At 38.4% G+C, this 24,815-nt stretch overlaps 1 protein-coding gene across 1 annotated transcript; it reads left to right on the top strand.

The window, feature by feature from the left end:
• The first annotated feature begins 10,772 nt into the window (after nt 1-10,772).
• Nucleotides 10,773-24,046, top strand: slc1a2a (solute carrier family 1 member 2a). Its single transcript, XM_085453145.1, has 11 exons — nt 10,773-10,789; nt 12,771-12,910; nt 14,652-14,804; nt 16,586-16,836; nt 16,932-17,040; nt 17,644-17,770; nt 18,671-18,904; nt 19,623-19,817; nt 20,255-20,389; nt 22,833-23,043; nt 23,951-24,046. Exons 2-11 carry the CDS (start codon nt 12,781-12,783, stop codon nt 24,020-24,022), a joined length of 1,617 nt encoding a protein of 538 aa, XP_085309271.1. The 5' UTR covers nt 10,773-10,789; nt 12,771-12,780; the 3' UTR covers nt 24,023-24,046.
• Nucleotides 24,047-24,815: the final 769 nt, after the last annotated feature.

Here is a 24,815-nt window from a genome sequence, read left to right as displayed (position 1 = left end):
TTATTATTATTTTTATTGCACATTGTTTCAGTCATTATAAAGTACTTTAGAATTATTTCAATTGCAAATGAAATAGTTAGCCTATATTAACTTATCAGGAACAAACTGACTGGCAGCTAGGACTGGGCCATATCATACCGTTCACGGTAATACCAGTATAATGTTGGGCAACAATAAGAAAATAAAATATCACGATAGAATATGGGTAAAATGCGCAGGGCCTTTGTTTTCATATGCACATGGCAGAAAAAGCATGGTGATGACGGAGAACAAGAAGGGAGAAAGCGAATCGTTGAATGAAACAGATGAACCACAATTGGTTTGTAAAACTTCAGTGGTGTGGCACTGGTTTGGCTTTCGTCTGTCAGATAAACAACAAAGCACTATTTTTGGTAGAGCATGCTAGCGGGCCGTCGTTATTATTGTGTTTTTTGGAAAATACGGCACACTTAAAATCAATCCTTTGATTTTTCTGAAAATCGACAGTGCCCCCTATAATCCTGTGTGCCTTATGTATGAATTCTGGTTGTGTTTACTGACCTCGAAATAATTTTATGTCGTACACGGCGCACGAAAATCTGTCAAATGTTTTAGTACGACTTTGCTAAGCTAGGAACCCGCACCGCTTGATGGATTGTCGGAGCATTACGGCTATCGTAGGCAGGAGCCTCTGCGGAGTGATACGTACTGTGCTTCAACATAGTATTACCGTATTACGTGTGTATAACCTCTTTTTAAGTTTTGTGGATATTATACGTGGTTATGCTGAGGATATGTCGGCCAATTTCCACTGGAAATGCCTTTTGGTTAAACTGTCAGCAAGGAATTTGCATTTGCACTGTAAACTTTTTATATAACTTTAATGCACTTAAAAAACAGCTGCTTGTTTAAGTGAAAATACATTGATGGGTTTTTTTTGCACTAATAAAGTTGTGGAGTTGTAAAGTGTTTTGTCTAATTATATCGTCAGTTATATCGTTATTGCAAATTTTCAAATGTATATCGTGATAAATATTTTTGGTCATATCGCCCAGCTCCACTGGCAGGCATAAAAAATTGAATAATAGAATGATGTACTTGGGAGAAATGACAAAAGGCATACCTTCAGGCTGTGTTGATACCAGAGGCAGAGAGGGTTAAGATACTTTCTGATGTTTAAATAGTATTATTTGACTGTCACAGGTAAGAATATTGGCGCCTTTGGTTATAGTGTAGCGTATAATCATGCTATTGGCATTATCACTGACAAAAAAGAAATTGCTATTATTATTATTTTTTGTAATTCACAGATCATTTTAAGAAAATGTTTCTCTCGATCAAACTCTAGAGTCTGTCTCAAAACTCAAATGGACTTGACCGTCACAAATCAGGAGTTTGAAATAAGAGCTACTTCAATATGTCTCTCAAAGCAAAAGAGCCCAGTTACAATCTCCACCCTGTTGTTCGCTCTCTTCACCCAAGTAAAGTTTGACAAGTTACTGAATCTCTGCCAACTTAAGGCTCAATACCTCTGACCATCTTAAAGATGAGTGTAGCTGTGCAAATAGGCGTTTGTTTGCTTTTTTTTCGTAGCTGAAATTTAGTAACGTCATCATTATCAGTACTTGAAAATACACTGAGAAACAATTCCCTGAATTTGCACTTATTTACAATCTGTGCATGTGTCCAGATGCATGGAAGCACACTGTGTGCGCATGTATCTGTCACAGCACATACGCTATGAGCAGTGCCTGTGTGTCTGCAGCATGTTGGCATGTAAGGTTATGCATTCGTGAGTTTCTCTGCAAGACCGTCCAACATGTGCTGTCATTGAGAAACACACTGAGAGGATTTGCTAAACTTAGCTCTTACTCCTGAGACACAGACATCCGCTGTGCTCTCTACAGCTTTGTGCAGGACACCTTTCAGGCTGGCCAATTAAACAGTGAGCAGCACAGTAGTTGGTCTCTGCAACTTACAGGGAGAACTGCAAGAATTAAAGCAACTGCTGGCCGTCTTATTTATGGTTGCAGTTCTGATCTTGAGATACCAGAGAAAATGCAATATTCTTATTTATAATGCCTTAGACAGTAACGCATAAAAGAATCTACTGCTCATTCAGAAATTGTCAAGAAACCCACCCTACTCAACAACAAATATTGCAAATGCACTCATAGCCCCTTCTCTTATTATTTACATTTAACTGGAAACCTTGAGTTTTGCAATGTCACAGGTCTCCCAAGGTTTCCATTTTACTGTATGATGTCATGAGGCTAAAAATGGGTGGAAAGTCTGCTCTTCTGTTACTCTTTAAAAGAGAGAACACCACAGCCACACCTGAGAGGAGGTACTGACCTCTAATCTCAAATCCACAGCCCTCTGTGCGTGCATCAGTGCGCTCACTGTGCATGTGCAGGGTGTTTGTTTAGCTTGCTTGGATTTCCATACCTTAGAGTAGGTGGATCCCGCTGAAGCAGCTACCTTTTCTCCAAAGAATCTTGATGCTGCTTCAGTTTTAAAGAAATTTACAAGGAAGCTGAGCAGGAAAGGCGATAAATGTATCAAGGAGAAGACTTCCACAGGTGAGCACTTTACATCTAAGGATGAGGAGAGGTGAATAACAACACCCTCCTTTGTTTTACAGGAAATTTTCATAGGCATATAACTGGAAAGCAGGTTTGTGTACAAGTCACTACATATGGAGTCCACTCAAGGTCAGGAAAAGTTCTTTTTTGGTCACAGTGAGGTAAGCTGTCTGTAACTATTTGGCAAGAAAAATCTGCAAAATGTTTTTTTTTTTTAGTGCTGTGACAGAGTCCTAGGTATACTTTAAATGTAATGTTTGGTGCTTGGTTGTATTCCCACATCTGCTCTTAGGGCAATTGTTTGTTGTAGGTCAGCAGTGGATACTGACAAAGTGCCTAGCCAGTGAAAATCATCCATCCACAAAGACTTGAATTAAGCCACAAACAAATATCCTTTTAAAAGACAAAATGAATCACTTACATCTCACATCTGAAGAGAGGAACAAATCATAATGCATTTTATGTAGCTGACAGTTTCTTAGAGGAATGCAAAACTGCTTGCTTTTGGCCAACTGTGCATTATTAAAGATTTGTTGCTCTGTGCGATTGACTCCCACCACATTCTTCAACTGGAGACAGGGCTGCAAGGGGATGACGTTCAGAAGGATATCCCAAAGGGCTACACTGCAAATCCCACTTCTATTTTTAGTTTAATTTTTAAAAAGTGTTTTTTTAAATTCTTCTGTCAGGGAGTGTAAGCTAATAAGGGTGACGAAGCAGTAGTGGGCCCTGGTCAAAAGTGCTGTAGAATAGTCTGGTTTAAAATATTTATCAACTTTTTTTTTTTAGTATATTACCATTGGAGGGAGGGAAATGTGGCTGCTGCTGTTACAGCTTTAACTAAACTGTTCTTCATTCAGGTTAAGTTTAAGAAGTAGTGGTTTAGGTTTAAATGTGCCCTTTTTCTTCTGCACTCAAGGCCACAAAGTGTGTTTAAACATGATGCCAGGGGTTGCTCAACAAGCATCCAAATGTGATGAGTTTGGAGTCAGACCCATCTCACTATTGCCAAGACCTGGTTTACTGCACCAACGCCTACGCAGAATATGCTGAAATATCTTGGGCACATCTCTGAGATGCCAGTGCCTTTAACAAAGTGGCAGTATTTGATTAAATATGAAAATACGCTGAAATACATAAAAATCCTCCAACTGGTGCAACAGAAGACTTGGACGCAGTCATGCAAATACCTTAAATTCTGCACACAGTGCCCATTTATGTTGGGTCCTGGCAGACTGGAGCCTTCATATATGCAGCTTAAAATGTCCCCCTGTCCTGGGTTTGGTTTTATCCAGTTTCTTCTAGTTTTCTGGCATAGTTAAAAGACATGGAAGTCTGGCTGGCAGCTTTAAATTGTAAAGGTAGGTCTAAATGTGAGCATGAATGGCTGTCTGTCTCTATAAATCAGCCCTGTGACTGACTGCCAAACCTGTCCAGGGTGGCTTCAGTAGTTTCGATGGCTGTTATACATTAGTTTCTATTAGTTTTTAATATTCATTTGTTTTAGTATTATTAAAGGACTCTCTATTGGCTGGCAGCCCTTGTAAATGCCATGACATTTACAGGTAAAAGATCAAGCTGAAGATACAACTGTCAGGGATTTCCTGTCTGGGACTACATGTCCAAGCACATTCGAGCTGAAGCAGATTGCAAAACACTCTACATTATTAAAACCATTCAGAGTAGCGACTTCCTGTTTCTTAACGCTGTGTGTGAAATTTTCAAGAAAGATTTAAGTAGCCTTTGATACCAAGTAGTATTATTATAATCACTGAGAACTTCATCATCTTTTTCCTATAGGTGACGCTCAGCTACTGTATATTTAAACCTAACTAAAGTTCCACAGATGCAAAAGGATCAGAGCTTCATCTCTCATTTCTTTGCTACGATATGGGGATGCTTCGGATGAGCATCTGCAGAAGTTACTGACTTACTAAAAAACAATAGCAAAGAAAAGCGAGCTGGTTATGAAACAATAATCAGTTTTTAATCATTTCATAAATGGGTAGAATTACCTTCTCTACTCTACAATTAAATCAATACCTCCTCTAAGTCTTTCGCCTAGTTAAAATCTTTTTGGTGGCTTAAAATTCCAACTCTTCCATTTGTCTATTCAGGACCCCAGGCATAAGGGAAACTGTTAACCTTTAAAAGTGCAATTACTCTCAGTAGGCACAGAGAGTACAGGAAGGCTGAAAAGCACCAAGAGGAACTTTGACATGTGCCATACTATAATTTACAGATGCAAACACTCATTTTAGATTTTTTTCCCCAGTTTTCTATAAGTGAGCTTCAGTTGTGCAGTTGGTAGCAGATGTTGAAATGATTTTAAAAGACCAGATGCGATACTGAAAATGTCATCACTGTCTATAAAACACGTCACACCGGTGCAGCGTGGGAAGAGGTGTAAGTCATTTTCATCAGCTCCTAAATTCATGATGCCTCCTTATTAAAAAAAAAGCACAAAACAAAACCTGACACATGGTATGCTTATGATTTTGGAGCTAATGAATGGGTTGTTTATTATCAGTGCCAGTTGCATCTAGTGCCAGACTACACACTTTCAGCATCTGAATGCAAAGTGACAAAAAAAAAAAATATCAGTCTTCTTGTCCAACGCCTGGTAGAACAGGAAAGAAGCGCATGTGCATAATTTAGCTTTATTTTGCCTGAGTTTGTGCGATGAGGGAAAAGTGGACTTTGTGAAACGAGTCTGAGTAGAAACAGCATTTCCTCCTCTGCTTCTCATTCTGAAGTGGAGAGCATGATGGCAGAGCCAGTCAAGAGCCCCTTATCCGATCTGAAATGTTTTAATTGTACATCTCCTGCATAAGTAAGAGCAATTAACTCTCATAATCAGGAGCTGGAGTAAAGCCCTGGCTCGGATCCAACTGAAATCCTGCTCTTACGAGACACGTGTCATTAAAATCATCACTGAAATATGATCATCAGTCGTAGTGGTAAATCATGATTGCAATCCATACTTATGCAAAGCATGATGGGCTGCTGTTAGCCAGTGACAACACTCACTCTATATGACATTTAGCTTGTTGCAGTTTGAAGGCATATACATGTCTTTGTTAAAAAAAACAACAAATTATAAATAAATCATCAAGTCCATCAGTCATGACTTACAATTGAGGATGTTACAGTAGTAAACTATCATGAACTGATTTAAGTTATTATTTTTATTTATTTATTTATTTACAACACTTATTTTAAACAAGATGGATTTCTCAGATGTCATGTTTTGCGATATTAAGTGAACATTTTGCATAGACTATCTCTGGTTTGCTCTCTACACAGAATCTCTTGATAAAAGTATTTGCAGGATGTGAGCAGACGTGACTGATTGGCGGTGTCTATACACTAAAGTCTCGTGCTGCTGTTATATCTTTGAAGTGTCAAAGCTATTTTTCAGAACACCGTGGTGACTGTTTTGTGTGTGTTATTAGTTTGAAAATGCTCAGAATACAAATGAGTGGTCAAGGCAAAACCATACACAATAGTAAAGGAAAATTCAAAGGACAAATAAAAAACATAACTTACTTCATTACTTCTTCTTGGTGCATAAAAGAAATAAAGTGCTTTGATTTAGTATTCCTCTGACTCTCTGAATAGAACAGATTCTGCATATCTATCTCGGACATTGCAATGTGATTCAGTAAAAATGCCATCTGTCTCGATGAGACATTTAGTCTTTTGCTATTTGTACAGGACTTTATTTTCTTCCAAGAAGAAAAAAGAAAAAAAATCCTACTGAAATTACTCATTTTCACTTAATGTGTGTTTTGTAGAAATAAGCACTACAGTAAAGTTGTATTCCTTTGACCTTGTAGCATTTACAAAGAAAAAAAGAGGCAATTATTCCTCCTTTCTTAATTTGCTTAAAATATGTCCCGTAAATATGAGAACATACTAGCAGGGGTCCTATTATAAGTTGTGTAGCAATGACTTTGGTTTTAGTTAAAAGCATACTTTATTCGCATCCACCCATCCTCATCAGAGTCGCAGGGAGGCAGGAGCCTATCCCAGTTACTATAGGGTGAGAGGTGGGGTACACCCTGGACAGGTCACCAAGCTGACGCAGGGCTAACCCAGAAAGATAGACAGCCATTCACACCTATGGGCATGTTTAGAATCCTCGATTAAGCTAATGCCACTAACTGCATGTCTTTGGACTGTGGGAGTTAATTACTCAGAGAGGACCACGCAAACATGGGGAGAACATGCAAGCTCTACACAAAAACACCCTGGCCAGGTGGTGGAGTTGACCTCAGGACCTTCTTGCTTTGAGGCAACAGTGCTAATCGCTGCAACCACCAGCCACCGTGCTGCCACCATGCTTTATCCATAATACCCATTCAACCAAACTTTAAAAGTGATTGGGGTGAAAAATAAATAAATACAGACTGTTTGCTGATGTAATTGTCTACTTTTTGATCAGATCTGCTACTGTTAGCCTGACTGAACAGTGAAATTGGGATCCATGACAAAGTATATACCCATGATCTCACACTTCATCACTTGATGATGAACCAACTTGGTGTTCTGCTCGGACCTTAAACTTCAATTCACCACCTAAGCCTGCATGTTCCATGCAGACTCCAGAAAAAAACATAAAAAGAGCATTCATGCATCTTGTGTTACACATTTGCAACTGAATATAAATACTCCAAAGCTCATTGTGCCATTCGTTCTCTGGCCCATTAGCGACAACAACAATTACTGTTAAACCCTAACCCACAGTTCCTGGGCTTTGATTTATCCTCTTCAGTTATATGCACAATAGCTACCTGATTAACTAATGAACATTAAACCAATAAGGAAACCATTTGATAGTAATTCTCTTACAAGCTGTGCACACCATTCTATTGCTTTATTTTCATCAGATTAAAAGAAACAGCTGTTCTAAATTTTACGCACTTGATGTTATTGCTCATCAAACAATAAGTTGTTCAGTTAAACATTTATTCAATTATAAAATGGCCATTTGGTTTACTGAATTTGTCTTTAGATAGCTGAGGTCAGCACAAATATAGTTTGCACATCTGAATGCAAATAGTAGACACTTGGAATTGCTTGAATTTTAACGTGCATGTCATTAAATTGCAAAACCAAATATTACAATTAAAAATAAAATCAGACTTGTGGTTATTTGCGGTGAAATTCAGCGTCTGCACTGCAAACTGCAGTCAGGAGTGATTGCAAATGTAAGAATGGCTGGTATTTGTGTAGATTGGAAGGGGCAGTAGTAGTTGTGATAAGGGTGGGGCTTGGTGTTCTTAGCTTGCTCTTTTTTATAATTAGTGAGTGTTACTATTATTATTTTTCCTAAATCTGATAATATTACCATCTAGCTGTGGAATTCAAAGAAGATATCTTAATGATTTTATGAAATTTATTCTATGACAGCTTAAGACTTGCTCTCCAAGTGTGCCTGATCCATTTCGGTGTGTATGTGCACTGGATTAGGGCGGCTCAGGACAGATTAGTTAATTATAGACACCTGCAGTCTAAGCGTGGCTTGTGTTGTCAGGTGTTGCGGCATGAGGCGGGCTTGTTGCTGAGAGGAGAAAAAGGCGGGGCTAGGTCCGGAGTTGCACGAACAAATGCTTTGCCATGTGCTCTGACTCCATCTCTTCTCCTAGCTCATGCTCTGAGAGCAGCTCCGTAATTGGAATCCTCACTCTGTCTTATAACCAGCAACTCTGCAAACTGCGCGGAAAATAGGCCAACTTCTTAGAACAGCTATGTAGCCTTTGAATAAAAATCTCCTTTGATTCTCGCCAGTGTGACGACTATCAAAGTTGTTAAAATGCTCCTCTGATATCATGCACATCTCTGTAATCATCTTTTCCACCTAAAGTCAATCACTCCAACACTTTTGTTCTATCTTTCTTTTTAATTTGTTAAAATAAAGGCTGGAGTCCTGCTACCAATGAGTGCATGTAACATGTTCATGTCACCCTGTTAGACCAAAAGAACTTTCAGCAAGAGAACAATCAGACTGGGGCCAATCAATGTCGAAGCTGTGTTAAACACACGAGCTTCTGCAGATACCTCAAATAAACGCATAACCTGCTGCTGCTGTTGCTATGCTAAGTTTGCTTGATTTAAGCACGGTAGAATTAGAGAAACATTCAGTGTTATGTTATTGGATTATAACAGACATATATAGGGTTTAATTTACTTTGATTTACTTTTTCCTTCAACAAAGTCATACAATCATCTCAGTCTTGTTGTTTTTAAGCTGTGACTCCGACAGACGCTCCCTGCATGCTAAAACTGCCTTTAAAATTGACGAGAGACACAAAATCTTACTCAAACACGAGTGTTAATTTGTGTCTGATTAAATATTCCAAAATGAAAATAACACGAAAGCTGCAATCAGTTTTTCCGTTATGCTCTAATAAACCAGCGTTATTCTGCTAAATGACTTCTCCTTCAAGCTTTTTTGCTGACTAATTTGGAAGTTTTTGTTTACTCTAAACTTCTTGCTTAATATTAATTGAGAATTTGACATAAACCCTTCAATTAATTGAACAAATGTACTAATGAAGCATGCGATTAACATTCAAGCGAAATCATGTTACAAATAAATCAGTTTGCAACAAGCCATAAGGCAGTACTAATAAGCGGGCCACATTTGATTAGCCATTATTAAATGCAGCACCTGATATAAATACATAGCAGCATGAGCCATATGAAGCTGAAAATTTCAAGGGGAAAAGACGGTAGCAGCACTGCTTATGTAAAACGGCCATGCTTATGATTTTACCTAATCTCCACCAAAATGTACATTTACATTTAAAAAACTGGTTAATAGAGCTTGTGAAGTACTCCTATTATGAAAGGTGTCAGCCATGAAAAGCAGGCTTTGAATGATGAAATCTACAGTACTGTCATTATGAGTAAAATGGGTTGTACAGAATGGTATTTGTGCAGCCCCTGAATTTGAAAGTATTAATTATATACTCTCGAATAGACTTTGCATATTTGCATTGCCCCAAGGACTTATACATGCAACCTTTCTGTCTCAAATACAAAGTAAACAAAAACAAAAAAAACACGCAAAAATAGAAGGGACAAAATAAAGATGGCGACGAGGATTTCCACTCTCTGGCTAATCTTAGCAAGGTGACTCCACCCCTCCTGTCTGGGAGGCTTCTGTCAGACCTCCAGGTTAGTCACCTTTATGCACCTTCCTGCAGCTGAATGAACGGGCATCTGTGATTGTGGATGTACATCAATTGCTAAAGAGGAAGTCATTTGCAGAATTTTAAGCACTGAAGGTGCTTTTGTGTAAAGGGAGAAAAACATACTTTTGGGGGGCTTTGATTGGAGGATTTACCAATGCATGAGCCATGATTTTGTTAATTTTTTCACTGAAGTCAGTAGTTGTGTAGTGCCTCTCTACAAGTACAATTCCAACTTCAAGCAGCATACAAACCAACTGGTAAGCACAATTCGCAGGATGTAGTGATGTGGTGGTAGTTCATGAGATGAGTAACGGCAGTGAACGGTGTGTCTTCAAAATACTTTTTCATATGTTTTTTAGCAATTTTTGTGAAACTTTCCAAAGGATCATGCAACTTTATGCACAGGCTTGATGCATTATACAGTAAGTGCATTTAAGAAACAAAAGCTATAAGGACAATCTTTTGTCTGTTGTACAGCTACAGTAGACCTGCTGTCCTTGGTGATGTTTTAGTAGATAACGTTGTTTTTCATTGTTGCTGTTCTATTCTTCAGTTCGCTCTGAATCAACCTCACATTGAAGGGGTGTGTTTCTTTTAATGGTAAAAGCATAAAATTATTACCTAGCCTGCACTTTCCAGAAGACCTTTCACTTGTGAGGTCACTGTCCAACCCTGCTTACTCATTTTTCACATCCAATTATTTGTCCAGTGCTTTTGATTTTCTCCTTCTGCAGAAAAGAAGAAATTCGCTTTGAATACCAAACTATAAATTAAGTTAGCATTCACATGCATGCATAACAGTTTTAGGTAGGTAGTGGTGACACTTTGACTTTTCCTGGGAAGCCCTTGTCTGTTGCATAACTCAATCACTTGAATGCCTGAAGTGCTAAATTTATCCTCTTTAAAAGGCTTACATGTCATTAATGCCAGAGCACAGTGTATCAGACAGGCATGATTGACTTGGCAGTTGTTCTGTCCTTACCTTGCATGTTCCCTGCCCACTTACATGTCTTAGACAGAAGGGTTTTTTTTAAATAATGAATCATCAAATATGCTATTGATTTAGCAGATATACATATATGACACATTACTGAAGCTTTGTCTTTCCTGTTACCCGTGAATTTTCATCTGCAGGATATTTAAAATACTTTAACTAGTAGGTGAAAAGGGATTTTTCTAGAGTTTATTGTTTTAAAACATCATTCCAGTTGTTCGTGTCATCAAGGTCATGGTTGCCCAAATGACACAGGCACGCGCTGTTGCATAACTGTGTACGTCTGTGCTCTACAGGATTTAAAGGCTGTACAGCTGAGAGTTGATCTTTAAGTCAAAGAGGCTTTACTCCAGACCACAGCAAACCTGAGATACTTGTTGCTTCAGAGGCATCAAAAGGTAGTAAAATAAAGAAGTACATAGTCAGATGGATGAGCTCATTATCTGAAATTAACACAAAGCACCATGTCCAAGAAAATATCCTCAAAACTAAAAATGAATCAGTGAAGCAAATATATACATTTTGTATTTTTATACAATAGCTGCAGAAAACTCCAGCACTTAGCTAGCCACTTGCTCTTTTCTAGACTTGCTGACCACTCAAACACCTTTAAACCTCAAGTCAAAGTTACTCATATATTTAAACAGAGCATTGCTCTCTGTTTAAATTAAATATAGAGGTAGTATTTTACCCAGAATAGCATCACCATTTAACTCAGTATGTATGTCTTCCAACTGTGAAAGGAAACTAGAATATTCCCACACAGCCACAGGGAGCACATTCATACTCCACATAGAAAAGCTCCCGGAGACAAGAGACTGATCAGCAGAGGCGAACCAAGAAACATGTCAGAAGCATAGAAGCATCAATCCATCCAGCCATCTGTTCTCTTAACAGCTAGTATTTCAGCATACTCTCTATGGACAAAAATACTGGGTCACCCTTGGGCTTAGTCCTTGAATTCAGGTGTTTTGAGTCTTCTTGCTACCATGTGATGAAACCAACCCTCTTGCCATGTTGTCTGCCCTTACAAATTTTATAAAAGCATGAGTCATTTTAAAGAGCTCACTGAATTTGAGTGAGTTACCATAAGAGGATGCTACCATTGCAAACAGTCAGTTTGTGAAATTTCTTCCCTGCCAGATACTCTCTGTTAACTGTGAGTGGTCTTACTGCAAAGCAGGAGAACACACAGAGTGCGGAGTTACATAGTGGACAGTGAAGTCGCCACAGCTCTGGTGACTCATTGAATGCAGACTAATAAAACCTCCTGTGGTTTTAGCATCAGCACAAAAACCGTGCATCAGGTGCTTTCTGGTATGCGTTTCCATGACTGAGCAACTCCTGTGGGTGTAGTGTGTCGGTGACCCAGTGCTTTTGTCCAGAAGTGTAATATCAATTACAAGCACAATTTCTTCCTTATTTTGCCAGCTTTTCCTCGCAGATTTTGAACCTGCAACACACTGGGTTGTATTCATGTTACTTCTTCTAACTGCAACTTCCTTTGGCTGTTGAAACTTGAGTGTATACAGTAGATGGGCATGAGCCCCCTCTACGGTGTCAATCAGTTGCAATGAGGAGCAACTGGATATGGGGGGACAGTGAGATTCATAGAGCCCATCATCATCTGTGCTGACCGTTACTGCATTAGCAGTAGTTGCTAGTACAGTGACAACAGCATTATCTTTAAGTGGCTTTCAACTAACCTGCCCAAGGACATTTCGTGCCTTCTCATCTATTCACACACTACTGTTTTTATATATTTTCAGTATGTGAGATTGCATTAACACGTGCGGACATCGCACTTGAGTGTTCCTGCATTTCAGCTATAATTACAATTTATCTGAGTGCAATCTAAACATTGATTATGTGTTCTCTTAGCTACAAATCAATGCAGTTTTGTTTACTAAGCATTTGTTCTGCTTTACACTAAAAACATAGTAGTGTGGCGGAGATGTCATGATGGGTCTCAATTATTATTATAACATCTTCCTTCTTTACCTGTTCCAGTGCCAACAAAATGCAGAAGCAAGTTGAGGTCAGGATGGATGAGAGCCATCTGAGACCAGGGGTAGACCCACCTGAGAATCCATGTGGAACCCTCTGTGATAAGATTATGAAGAACATGGTTCTCACTCTCACCATCCTTGGTAAGTTATTTATTTACATTCATTCCTCCACGATATGCTTTTATTCATGGTTACATTTACACTGTGCAGTTTTAGGCTGTCCAAGACCTTTAGCTTACAGATGTGAAAAAACACTGTAACTGTCCCTATTGGATACATGCTTCATGGGTGATTTTAAAACAGAGTGAGAGAAATTGTGTTCTAGATGAACGGCAGGTTTCCAAGTGCAGATGGAAAAGTGCAGGTGTTGTCAGCAGGAGGGCAACGATAGAAATCTGCAATGAGGATTGAGTTTCCAGCAGTTGTTATAGCCTGTGAAGTGACCCTATAAATAAATAAATAAATAAATAAATAAATAAAAGCAAATAAAGCCTCACATCCTGTAAGGTATGATGCCAGGTTAATAAAATGTTATCAGATCTTTTTTTTTCCAGTCTGTTTTATTGGGCTCTTCTATGACAGGGAACTTATTAAAATACATATAGGTAGTGTAATCATCATGATGGTATTTACACAAACTTAGATTCATCTGGATCATCATGCAAGGTATGTCGACATACCAATCCATCACTGTGTGTCAACTGCCAAACGCTGCCCAGAGAGTACAGAAGGAACTTCTTCCTTCCATTTTTCTTATGAGACCAATGTTTTGGTGCGTGATGGAAGAATATTAAAAAAAAAAAAGCTATAGGATATTTCGACTGTCATAGCCATCACTGTTCTCCTCATGCTGCAAAAGCTTTGTGTTGTGTAAATGGAACTATCGTAAACTGTACTGTGCACTTTTTGAGAACAATCTGTAAAGGAAATTTTAGGCAAAAAGAAAATATTGAAAAACAACTAAACAAACAAGAGACGCCGCAAGCACGGTGCCATGTTAACGTCATTCACAGATATTTTCTGATTAGAAGTCCCCATTAAAGTACACAGAGTCTATTGACCTTCTTAGTACAAAATCCAACTAAACAAATCAATACCTTTCCTATTAAATAAATAAATACAATTCTATTCAATGGAACCTCCTGTTGTTGATCCCACATCTGATCAGCTGTTAGAGCAGATAAGAGGCAGGTGTTTCTCATCGTGTGCCCCGAGGTTACGCAGTCAGGGGAGAATGGCAACACCTGGCTCCGACCAGTGAAGCAGCTGCAGTTGACCTTTACTGCATTTCTAGAAGAAAATCACCTTTGGGGAAAAAGAGGGAAAAAAATCCCCTCCACTCAATGTAAAAAAAGCAGCCAATATTTTTTTCCCTTTTTAATTCTTGCTCTATCAGTGCTCTCACTGTGTGCTCCTGAGTGCCATTTAAATGCATAAATGTTCACAGCTTCTTTCTTGATGTTAAACTAGCAGGCAGCCATGACAGCCTAGGTTGTATTGCATTTAGACTGCCGTGCAAAACGCTAAAGTAGGAACTAACTTTGAAACGTAATTTCAGTGTATAAGAAGAATAGTTTACAAGCTTCAGTAACTTTTATGTCATCCTTTGGAGCTTTTTCCCCACAAACTTTTTACAGATGTACGGTAATTGGAAAAATATTTAGACTGAAGTCAAGGTGATAACATTTTTGGTGTCATTACTTTATTAGCTGCTGTAAGGTGAAAAATAAGCAACCTTATTAAGTCTGATTTTTCACACTTTGTCACACTTTATCACCTTTCTACAAGTAATACTATGACACAGTGACTGTGGGAGGACAGGTGATGTTAAACAAATGACTGGCTCTGTGTTTGATTTTTTCTTTTTTATTTGTTGTCTCAGGTGTGTTTCTGGGTTCCATCTCCGGAATGCTTCTGCGGCACATATCACCTCTCCCTCCTGATGTTATAATGATCATTGCTTTTCCTGGAGAGATCCTAATGAGGATGCTGAAGATGCTTATTTTGCCTCTTGTTGTTTCCAGTCTGGTCACAGGTGGGTGAGGCACAGTAACTCGAACATACGATGTTCTGCTGAATTTGCTGACAACTGTCGTGAAATGAGGTCAACGGTGCTACTTGTTACCTTGGAGTTGAGTCGCAACAGCAGAGATGTGAGAGTGGGTGTATTTTTTTTCCTGGTAAACTGGGGAAAAAATGATCTTAAAATTGCTTTTTTTACATTTTGGCAAAAGAAAAAAAAGAAGAAGAAGAAGAAAAAGGGGGGGGGGGGGGGGGGGGGAGCAGTGGGAGGAAAAAGAGCCACAGAACAGATTTTGTTGATTTCATACTGCACAAGTACACAGGTGTTACTGTTTTTCTACACTGGGATCTATTTTTAGTGAATGCATGAGCCACAGTCTGTTACTGTGCAAAGAAAAAAATAGAGCTGAAAGTCGCATTGGTGTGAAGCATAGAGACACAGTTACAGTAAGTTCCCTGTGAGCCAGGTGTTTTTTTAACAAGCTGAGCAGAATGACTGTAATATAGGATTGTGTTTGACCTTTTTATGGCTTATAGTTGTGTTATAGCTTTATATTTATTCATTTCAAAAATATCCGAGGTTACAACATGAGATATCAAATTACTTTTAAGAAAACTAAATATTGCTGACCAATATATTAGCAAATAATACTAGCAAACTGATACTGTATCAGTCTCTAGTTAAAAGATTCAGTTCTGTGGCACAATGTCTTTTTTTGTACACCCCATCATTATTTACAGCAGTTATGTTTCCCTAAGTTTTAGTTTTAGTTGCAAAATGTGTTCTCTCAGACTGATACGGTGCTTTTATTATGGCCACAGCTGCTTTAAACTAGCAATACCAATAAATCAAATGAGTTTTTATGTTTCTATAATGGTTAATCCATCAGTGTGTGCATGCTCTTAAATCCAAATTATATTTTTAATTATATAATCTAATAATTTGTTTGTTGATGTTAGTGTTTTAGTAAACATACAGAAAATAGTAAAGCACATGATTATTATCATTATTTTTTTTATATCAAGATGCATTTATTTACTTCCATTCCTAAAAAGCAAACTTTAGTTTTATTGGTTGAATGTTATGCTTGATAATGTCAGACTTCTCAGAGAAGTTTGGCTCAAATTCAGGTAGAAAAACACGAATTCAGTTTGTTGTTTGCCTAACAAATAGCAATATAATTATTACGTTTTAAATGTGTTTTTTTACAGATGTCTGAAATATTTGTGATTTCTTAGTTTTATGATACTTGGTTTAATAAATTTGTTAAGCACTGTAAGTTTGCTCATACTTAAATGGCAGTTTTACAGTAAGAACATTAACCCTTTATTCCTACACACCTCCTGATTTTGCCACCGCAGTCGCATCCATCAGTAAAAGGTTACTTAGTCCTCACCTTTATCTTATGATGAAAACATGTCATGCTAGATGGCACTCTTTACTGCACTCATTTAAACATCAATCATTGGCAAGTTCAGAGTTTGAGACTGTCACAGCGCAGCTGAGCTGTTCTAATGGCATTCTGTGACCTAACTCCTTGCTGGACTTCATACTTAATATTTCTAAATCACTTGATTTATTTCCCATCTGTATGTTATCCTAATGTATCTGAAAGTGGACTTTAGAGCTCACATGCCACATGCTGCTCTTATTGGAAGGACTTTAGCAATTTGGTTACAGTAGCCGATTAATTTAAACAGATTAATTTAATGACATCTTAGTGCCTATTTTGATTCATTATTGTCATTCTGAGTAAATATTATTATATCCTGTAAAACATACTTTGCCAACAGGACTAGCTGGTTTGGATGCCAAATCCAGTGGGCGACTAGGCACCAGGGCCATGGTGTACTATATGTCGACAACGGTGATTGCGGCTGTCCTAGGAGTGGTCCTGGTGCTGGTCATCCATCCCGGGAACCCCAAGCTTAGGGCCAATCTTGGACAGGGAAAGAAGAACGACGATGTGTCCAGTGTGGATGCTTTATTTGATCTCATCCGAAATCTTTTCCCAGAGAACTTAGTGCAGGCCTGTTTCCAGCAGGTAGGAGTTTCACAGATGGTCTTCGTCCACCGCAAAAATGTGATTCACATGTCAGTTCCTCCAACTGATTCTTGTTTTCTTTGCTTGCTGTCCAGATCCAGACAGTAACCACCAAAGTACCAGTACCCACTAACAGGACCAGAGCACCTCCGCAGTTCACAGTCAAAAGGTCACTTCAGTTCAAGAGTGGGATGAATGTCCTGGGTAGGTTTGAAAGCACGCCCAGTGCATAAATGGAATCACTTAGCAGGGTTACTGATGTAAAACAAAAGTTCTGTTTTAAAAAAAAGTTCCATCATCAAAGGGAAACATTCAGATAACACAAAGGCATCGATTGGCATCTGTGTCTGCAAACACAGATTTTTGAGCTCCTCACCAGGGGCGCCTAATGTAGGGTGTCTCCCTCTCCATTGTGCTCATGTTTATTAACATTATTACCAACTTAGGAAAGACTTATAACTTTACATTGGCTGAATTTTCTTTACACACTTTAATTTGTATTTAGTTTGCATTTCATTTCATTAATGCTATAACTAAATGCTCTAGTTGGTATTTTGAACATTCCCAACACCTAGGACAGCCTTTCATTCTGTACAGTACTTAAAATGAATGATTGGTTGCCTGTCACTTTAGATTTAGTCTACAATACATACAAATGTACTTTATATATTCTAAAATTAGGTATTGTACATAGCAGAATGTTGCTTTGCTGTCTAGTAATATGTCTGAATAATTCTTCCTCCGAGCAAGTAAAATGATTAACTTTCTATTAATTTATACTAAATTATCATATTCCGTGTCTTACAGGTTTAATTGGATTCTTTGTTGCTTTTGGAGTTATTATGGGGAAAATGGGCGAAAAGGCCAAGCTAATGTTGGAGTTTTTCAACGTACTCAATGAGATTGTTATGAAGCTCGTTGGTGCAATTATGTGGTAAGTTCAGTTCATCACAAGCACTGTTCCACACAAGGTTAAAACAGCTGCAGGCCCCAATTTTTAAAAGGTAGAAAAAAGCTATCAGAACTTAAAAGTACATGCCCCCCACCTGCAGTTCACCCCACTCCATTTTAAGCCCCTAACACTAAAACGCCACTCCCTGAAGGGATATTCCTAATGCATTTCAACAGGTTGCGTTGGTTTCCATAATAAGTATTTTTGCTCTTTAATACTTTCATTATCTGGATTGAAAAGCCCAGTGATTGGCCTAAAGCTTCTATTGTGGGGAACATTAAAGCTTGAAAAGAGACTCTCGAGTAAATACAGGAGCCTTGTACACTATCAAACCACTTGAATAACAACATGCTGCTAAATCAAAGCAAAACTGTGTTGCCTATTCCTAACAATTTATTCTCTTTTATATATATATATATATATATATATATATATATATATATATATATATATATATATATATATATATATATATATATATATATATATGTGTGTGTACAGCATGAAGCAACTTGTTGTAGGATCTAAGCTGAATGCTATATAGTCAAAGGAGCTTGCAAAGAAAAGCGTCTGGACTTCTTTAAGTTGCTTGAAGACGTTTCACCTCTCATCCGAGAAGCTTCTTCAGTTCTAAGGTCAAATGGTGGAGAGTCCCAGATATCTCACCAGACTCTCCACCATTTGACCTTAGAACTGAAGAAGCTTCTCGGATGAGAGGTGAAACGTCTTCAAGCAACTTAAAGAAGTCCAGACGCTTTTCTTTGCAAGCTCATTTGACTACAATGACCTGGATGACTGAGAACCTTCACAGACATGAATGCTATATATTATATTTTCCTGTGCCTGACATATTTGTAACCAAAATACACACTCTGTCTTCAGGTATTCCCCTGTTGGTATTGCTTGCCTCATCTGTGGAAAAATCATCTCTATTGCTGACTTGGAGGTGGTTGCAAGACAACTGGGAATGTACATGGTTACTGTGATAGTGGGCCTTATCATACATGGAGGAATTTTTCTTCCACTGATATATTTTATAATAGTAAAAGAAGACCCCTACAAGTTCTTCATGGGAATATTCCAGGCTTGGGTCACGGCACTGGGAACAGCGTCCAGGTATGGGGAATTTTGCATCTGTTTGTGTTGAACATTGTAGAATTCAGACTCCTTGACCCTCAGAGGACCACAGTATCCCTGTCTAGAAATCAGGCTTTGTTTTTCAATGTGATATATGCTTTTATAAATACTTTTATAAATACTCCATCACAGATGCTAAATAATCAGGGCAACCGTTTTTTTGGAGTGATAACTATGGAATTAGCTTGCTAGCAACACTTTCTCACTTTGCCTCCACATGGAATATCTCCATGTTTTATTAATGGCACCAGATACACGCTTCCCTCTACAGCGGTGAGCTCAGCTTTTTCCCAGTTCCTTCCAGCTCACCATTCCACAACCTTAGAAGAAAGAAGCCATGCAAGTTTGGAGTCACAGCTGTGGTTATTTCTATGATATTCTGTCTTAAATTCAAACAAGTTAAAGTTTTTGATTGTTTTCAAAAGTAAAACGCCTGAAAGACCTTATATGAATCAAATTACCATAGTTTGGAGTAAATTATTTTCATTTTGAATGGAAGAATGGTGCAATTAAATTTAAAAATCAATGGAATATAAAGAGTGATTCAGGCAAATTAATTCTCAACAGACAGTCTATTATTTGTTGCAGAGTTCTTTATTCCTACACGTTTATAGTGTCAAATTGGGTGCACAATTTCCAAGATGAATCTCATTCTCATGTCATATTAACAAGCTTCGTCTTGTTTTATTTGCCACAGTGCTGGTACCTTGCCTGTTACGTTCAGATGCTTAGAGGAAAACCTGGGCATTGACAAGAGAGTGACACGCTTTGTCCTCCCGGTGGGAGCTACAATCAATATGGATGGCACAGCACTTTATGAGGCTGTTGCTGCCATCTTCATCGCTCAGATGAATGGCATCAGCCTCGACTGGGGCCAGATTGTTACCGTAAGGTAAGCCTACAGTCCTCCTATCCATAGGACACAAGGAGTCCCTCTGTTCTTTGATTAGTATAAAAGCATTGTCAGTCATGCTGTAGCCTACACAGTCACCATTTCTCAACCCAAACTGGGGAGACAGGGGAGAACGTCCACACTCTTGTAAAAGCTTGTCCTATGGACATGGTGTCCAAATTACTAAAACACATTATTTCTTTTATTGCATTATCCCTCTTCACTTTACAGGAAAAGTCATTGTGTAGAATAAGGTTGTGGTTTAAATTTACTTAGACAGTGTACACTCTTACAGTTCCCAGTTTCAATACTTAGTTATCAAAATACTTTTGTCATCATAAAACCTTTTGTAGAGATAGTATAGGGTGTTAGCTGTGTACAGATAGTAAGGATGTGTGTGTATTAAAACCTTACACTTGAAAATTTCTCCTATTTAGCATGACAGCTACCTTGGCCAGTGTTGGAGCAGCTAGTATCCCGAGTGCTGGACTTGTGACCATGCTTCTGATCCTAACAGCAGTAGGGCTGCCCACTCAGGACATCAGCCTCCTGGTTGCTGTCGACTGGCTTCTGTGAGCGCCACATCAACACTGCTATCATGACAAAAGCATGCAGACATATTCTAACACCATTCAATGTTCTTACTTTTTAAATTTTATGTAAGCAGTTTTAGATGTTACAATAATAAGGACAAATCCTTCCCGCTATATATTATCACGTGTAGTCAAATAAGTAATCTTTTTTTTTTGTAAATTTCCCAAGCATATGTGCTAAAGTAATCATTTTATTTGTATGTACACATTTTTGCTAATATTAAAAGAGTAGAGTGCCTGTTTTACTGGCCTCTAACATGTGTAATCACTGTTATAACTGTGGTTGTTATGGTTTTAAGTTCTTTAATGAAAAACCATTTAATTGAGTCACACAGTGAAATATTTGTATTGTTTCAGAAAACACATAACCACAGTAAATGTCTAAAGTTCTAGCACCTACACATTTGCTCCATGAAAAAGTATTTTCCCCTTTCCTTAGATCTTTTTTGTTTGTTTGTTTGTTTGTTTGTTTGTTTGTTTGTTTGTTTGTTTGTTTGTTTGTTTGTTTGTTTGTTTGTTTGTTTGTTTGTTTTGGGGGGATTTGTCACACTTCAGCATTTCAAATCTTTAACAAATTTAAACAAAGATAACTGGAGTAAAAGTTTAGTTTTAAAATGATCTTTCATTTATTAAGAAGAAAAAAGCTATCCAAATCTACCTACCTACCTACCTAAACCTAATAACTGGCTTTGCCACCCTTGACAGCAAGAGTCTTTCACATTGCCTTGGAGGAATTTTGGCCCTCTCTTCCCTGTAGAATTATTTTAATTCAGCTATAGTGGATGGTTTTTGAGCATAAACCGCCTGTTTAAGATCATTTCAAAGCATCTAAATGCATCTAAAGAGTCCAGACTTTGACTAGGCCACTCCAGAGCCTTCATTTTGCATTCAGAGGTTGTTTTCTTTCTTTTTTTTTAGCTATTCAGAGGTGCTGCTCAAGGTAGCTTGAGCTTCAGGGCATGAACTGATGGACCATACGTTCTCCTCCTGTTTTTTCTGGTAGAGAGCAGAATTCATGGTTCAGTTATGACATGTTGTCCAGGTCCTGAAGCAACAAAGCTGCCCCAGGCCATCAAACTACCACCTCCACCACCATGTTTAACTGTTGGTATGATGCTCTCGTTATGAAATGCTGTGTTAGTTTTATATCAGATGCAATGGGATTCAAAGCTTCCAAAGACTTTCATCTCATCAGTCCACAGAATATTTTCTCTTAAGTCTCCATCAAGATGATTTTTATGTTGTCTTTGGTCAGCAGGCGTTTTTCGCCTTGGAACTCTCCCATGTATGGCATTTTTGCCTTTTTTTCACTGTTGCAACTTGAACTATGTCCTTAACTGAGGCATATGAAGACTGTAGTCCTTTAGCTGTTGCTCTGGGTTCTTTTATGACCTCCTGAGAGAGTGGTTGATGCACTCTTGGGGTAATTATGGTCAGCCCGCCACTCCTGGGAAGCTTCAGCACTGTTCCAAGTCTTCTCCATTTGTGGATAATGACTCTGACTGTGGTTTACTGAAGTCCCAAAGCCTTAGAGATGGCTTTGGAACTCTTGATAGGTGTCAGTGACTTTGTTTCTAAGTTGCTTCTTTATATCATGGCTTTTATTTATGAGCTTTCTTGATTTATCAGGAGTGGCAGGAATGAGGCCTCGGTTTGACTAGTGAAACTGAACCCTGCTTTACCAAAAATGTGGTTAATCACATTTAATTCATGATTTAGCAAGGGGAATTGTTATGTTTTCATAGAGGCCAAATTAGGTTTAGGTTTAGCTTTTTTCCCTTGATAAAATGAATCATCATTTAAAACTCCCTAAAAACAAAATAAAGTGATTTTATGTAAGGAATGGAGTATTTTAAGAATCTTGGAGTATTGTTCACAAGTGGTGGGAGAGAGGAGCAGAAATTTGACAAACTAATTGGTGCTGCTGTAACAGTCCATTGTTGTGAAGCGAGAGCTGAGCATAAAAGCAAAACTATAGATTTATCATTTGCTCTACGTCCCAACTTTCACCTGTGGTCACAAGCTCTGGATTGTCACAAACACTGAGATCACAAATACAAGTAAGGAAATGAGCTTTCTATGAAGGCTGGCTGGTTCAGTCATTCAGGAGGGGCTCGGAGTAGAGCTGCTACTCCTCGAGAATGAGCCAGCTGAGGTGATTTGAGCTGACAAGGATACCTCCTGGGCATCTCCTGGGTGAGGACCGAGGGAGGCACCAGGGTAGACCCAGGCCTGTATATGCCTCGGTGTTCCCCCAGAACTGAAGGAGGTAGCTGGGGAGAGGGAGATATGAGTGTCACTGCTTAGATTGCTGTCCCCACAACCTGGCCCCAAATAAGCAGTAGACAATTGATGGATGCATGCATGGATGGTGTTTTTATTCATCTAGTGCTTTTTTCTTTTTGTTTTTTTTAACATGTAGGGATCGTTTCCGTACCTCTGTTAATGTGGTTGGGGACTCCTATGGAGCAGGCATCGTGTACCACCTTTCCAAAGACGAGCTTGACTCCTTTGACGCCCAGCAGGTCCGGATGGACGACTTTGAGATGGCAAAGACACAATCGTTCTTTGAAAATAACACCAACCAGAATATGTACGCTCACCACAACTCAGTGTTGATAGACGACTGCAAGGTACATTTCACGTTAACGGACATAGAGACCTGTATGTAGCGCATCCTTCCCAGCTGTGTGTTTGTCTTTCTTTTTGTGTCTGTTACTCTTTTCTCTGTGGCTTCCTATGTTGGCATATTGGTGTCTGTGTGAATAGTAAAAGTCATTCTTGACTGAAAAATGTCATCTTTAAAGTGGTGAAAAGCTAAATAAATATTTTTTTTATATTTATTTATTCACCTGTTGATCATATGAAAAAGCAGTTTTTGTGATACCAGGTTTATCAAAATTTGTTCACTTCTACATCATACATTGTTCTTATTGTTTATAAAAACTGAATCAGTTTATTTTAAAGGCTCAACACTAATCTAATTCATTGTCTCGTACATGTGGCATATTTTTCTGTTTTATTTCATTTGCTTACTTAATTGGACATGTATTTATGGTAGCCCTGACCAAATTATTAGTTCTTACATTTTTAACCATATTTTCAAAGTGATTTTAGCCAGTGGTATACATAAAGACTGCTGTTTTTTCCATATCATCATCAATCATCCAAAGTGATGCATTCATTTAAGAAATGCCTGTTTCATGCCTCCTGTCTATACTGTAGCTAGATTTCTAAACAAACAACAGAAAAAAAAATTATTCACGTTCATTGCCTGTATAGTGATGAATATCATTATTGTAATTTGGTTGGGGAGAGAATCCATTAAATACATGGCCAACTCTGGAAAAATGACTTAATGTACTTGTCTATCACTGCATGACAACGTGTTTTTGTCTGTCGGGGACTAACTAAACTCAGCCCCAAGGTCAATGGCCAACATGTAATGAAGCAATGGTTTCTCTGCTCCCAACCACTGACAGTCTGTCAGTAACAGTGCCTTGGTCACAACAGTTAGTTGTTCTTGATAATTGCTTACAGGTCACCATGGGCAAAAATGGCAACACTGCAGAATTCTCTCTTGTTGAGGAAGACCCATGGAAATGCGGGTAAAGCAGATTCAGATGCCGCTGCACCTTACATGAGTATTACTTTTACCTTCTGCCGACACAACTGCAAAAATACAAGCGACGACAAAAAGCAATCATATTAAGAAGAAGACATAAAAGAAAAGAAAAGAAAAGAAAAGAAAAGAAAAGAAAAGAAAGCATTAAGGGGAGGTTAACAGGAGTCGGACAGATTTTGAAAATACCTTTATCCATCTGGGTAACTGAATGGATCAAATCTTCACCCTAGATCAGATCTTGTGTTTGTATAACTTCTGCACAAACTGTAATAAACTTCCATGCACTTGTAGAGACAACATTCAGTTGACAACACTCAGGGCCTTACTTGGTGCTGCTGCAAGCTACCTGTCCTGTCAACGCAAACAAATTCTTCTACTCTGTGCAACATGTCATGTTTCTTTTGTACCAAACCATTTTCTTTGTAGCTTAAAGGAGGGTGTGTGACTGATGGCCTTGCTGCTTAACTTATATACGAGGAGCATGTGATATAAAAGGCATCAGAATCTGACAGATTTTATTGCTGAATTGTTGATACCATCAGCAGTTTCACAATTTGTAAGCTTATGGCAAAGAAAAGAAAAGAAACCAAAGCAAAGAGTGTCTTGTTGTTGAATTGCAGAGAAAGGTCATGGCAGTTAAACCTTGAATCACCTTTGACTGTTCAGCTCATGGGATTATTCCCTGATGTCACACACAAGGTCAGAGCTGATAAGTGAAGATTAGGATTTAAAAGCAGAGAGCGTGGCCTCTAAATGTAGCAACACAAAGTACAGAATGTG

The sequence above is a fragment of the Copadichromis virginalis genome, linkage group LG1, assembly GCF_057382275.1.
Source record: "Copadichromis virginalis isolate Kocher_CV1m ecotype Utaka linkage group LG1, C_Virginalis_male_GT1.1, whole genome shotgun sequence".
In the NCBI taxonomy this organism is placed as follows: domain Eukaryota; kingdom Metazoa; phylum Chordata; class Actinopteri; order Cichliformes; family Cichlidae; genus Copadichromis; species Copadichromis virginalis.
This window is presented reverse-complemented; position numbering and strand designations above follow the sequence as displayed.

What these genes read in the sequence shown, in the direction of transcription:
- slc1a2a (XM_085453145.1), top strand. Translation starts at nt 12,781, where the DNA reads ATGCAGAAGCAAGTTGAGGTCAGGATGGATGAGAGCCATCTGAGACCA. An exon ending in TGCAGGCCTGTTTCCAGCAG is followed by an intron (nt 16,837 to 16,931) that starts GTAGGAGTTTCA and finishes CTTGCTGTCCAG; the next exon opens with ATCCAGACAGTAACCACCAA. An exon ending in GGCCAGATTGTTACCGTAAG is followed by an intron (nt 19,818 to 20,254) that starts GTAAGCCTACAG and finishes TCTCCTATTTAG; the next exon opens with CATGACAGCTACCTTGGCCA.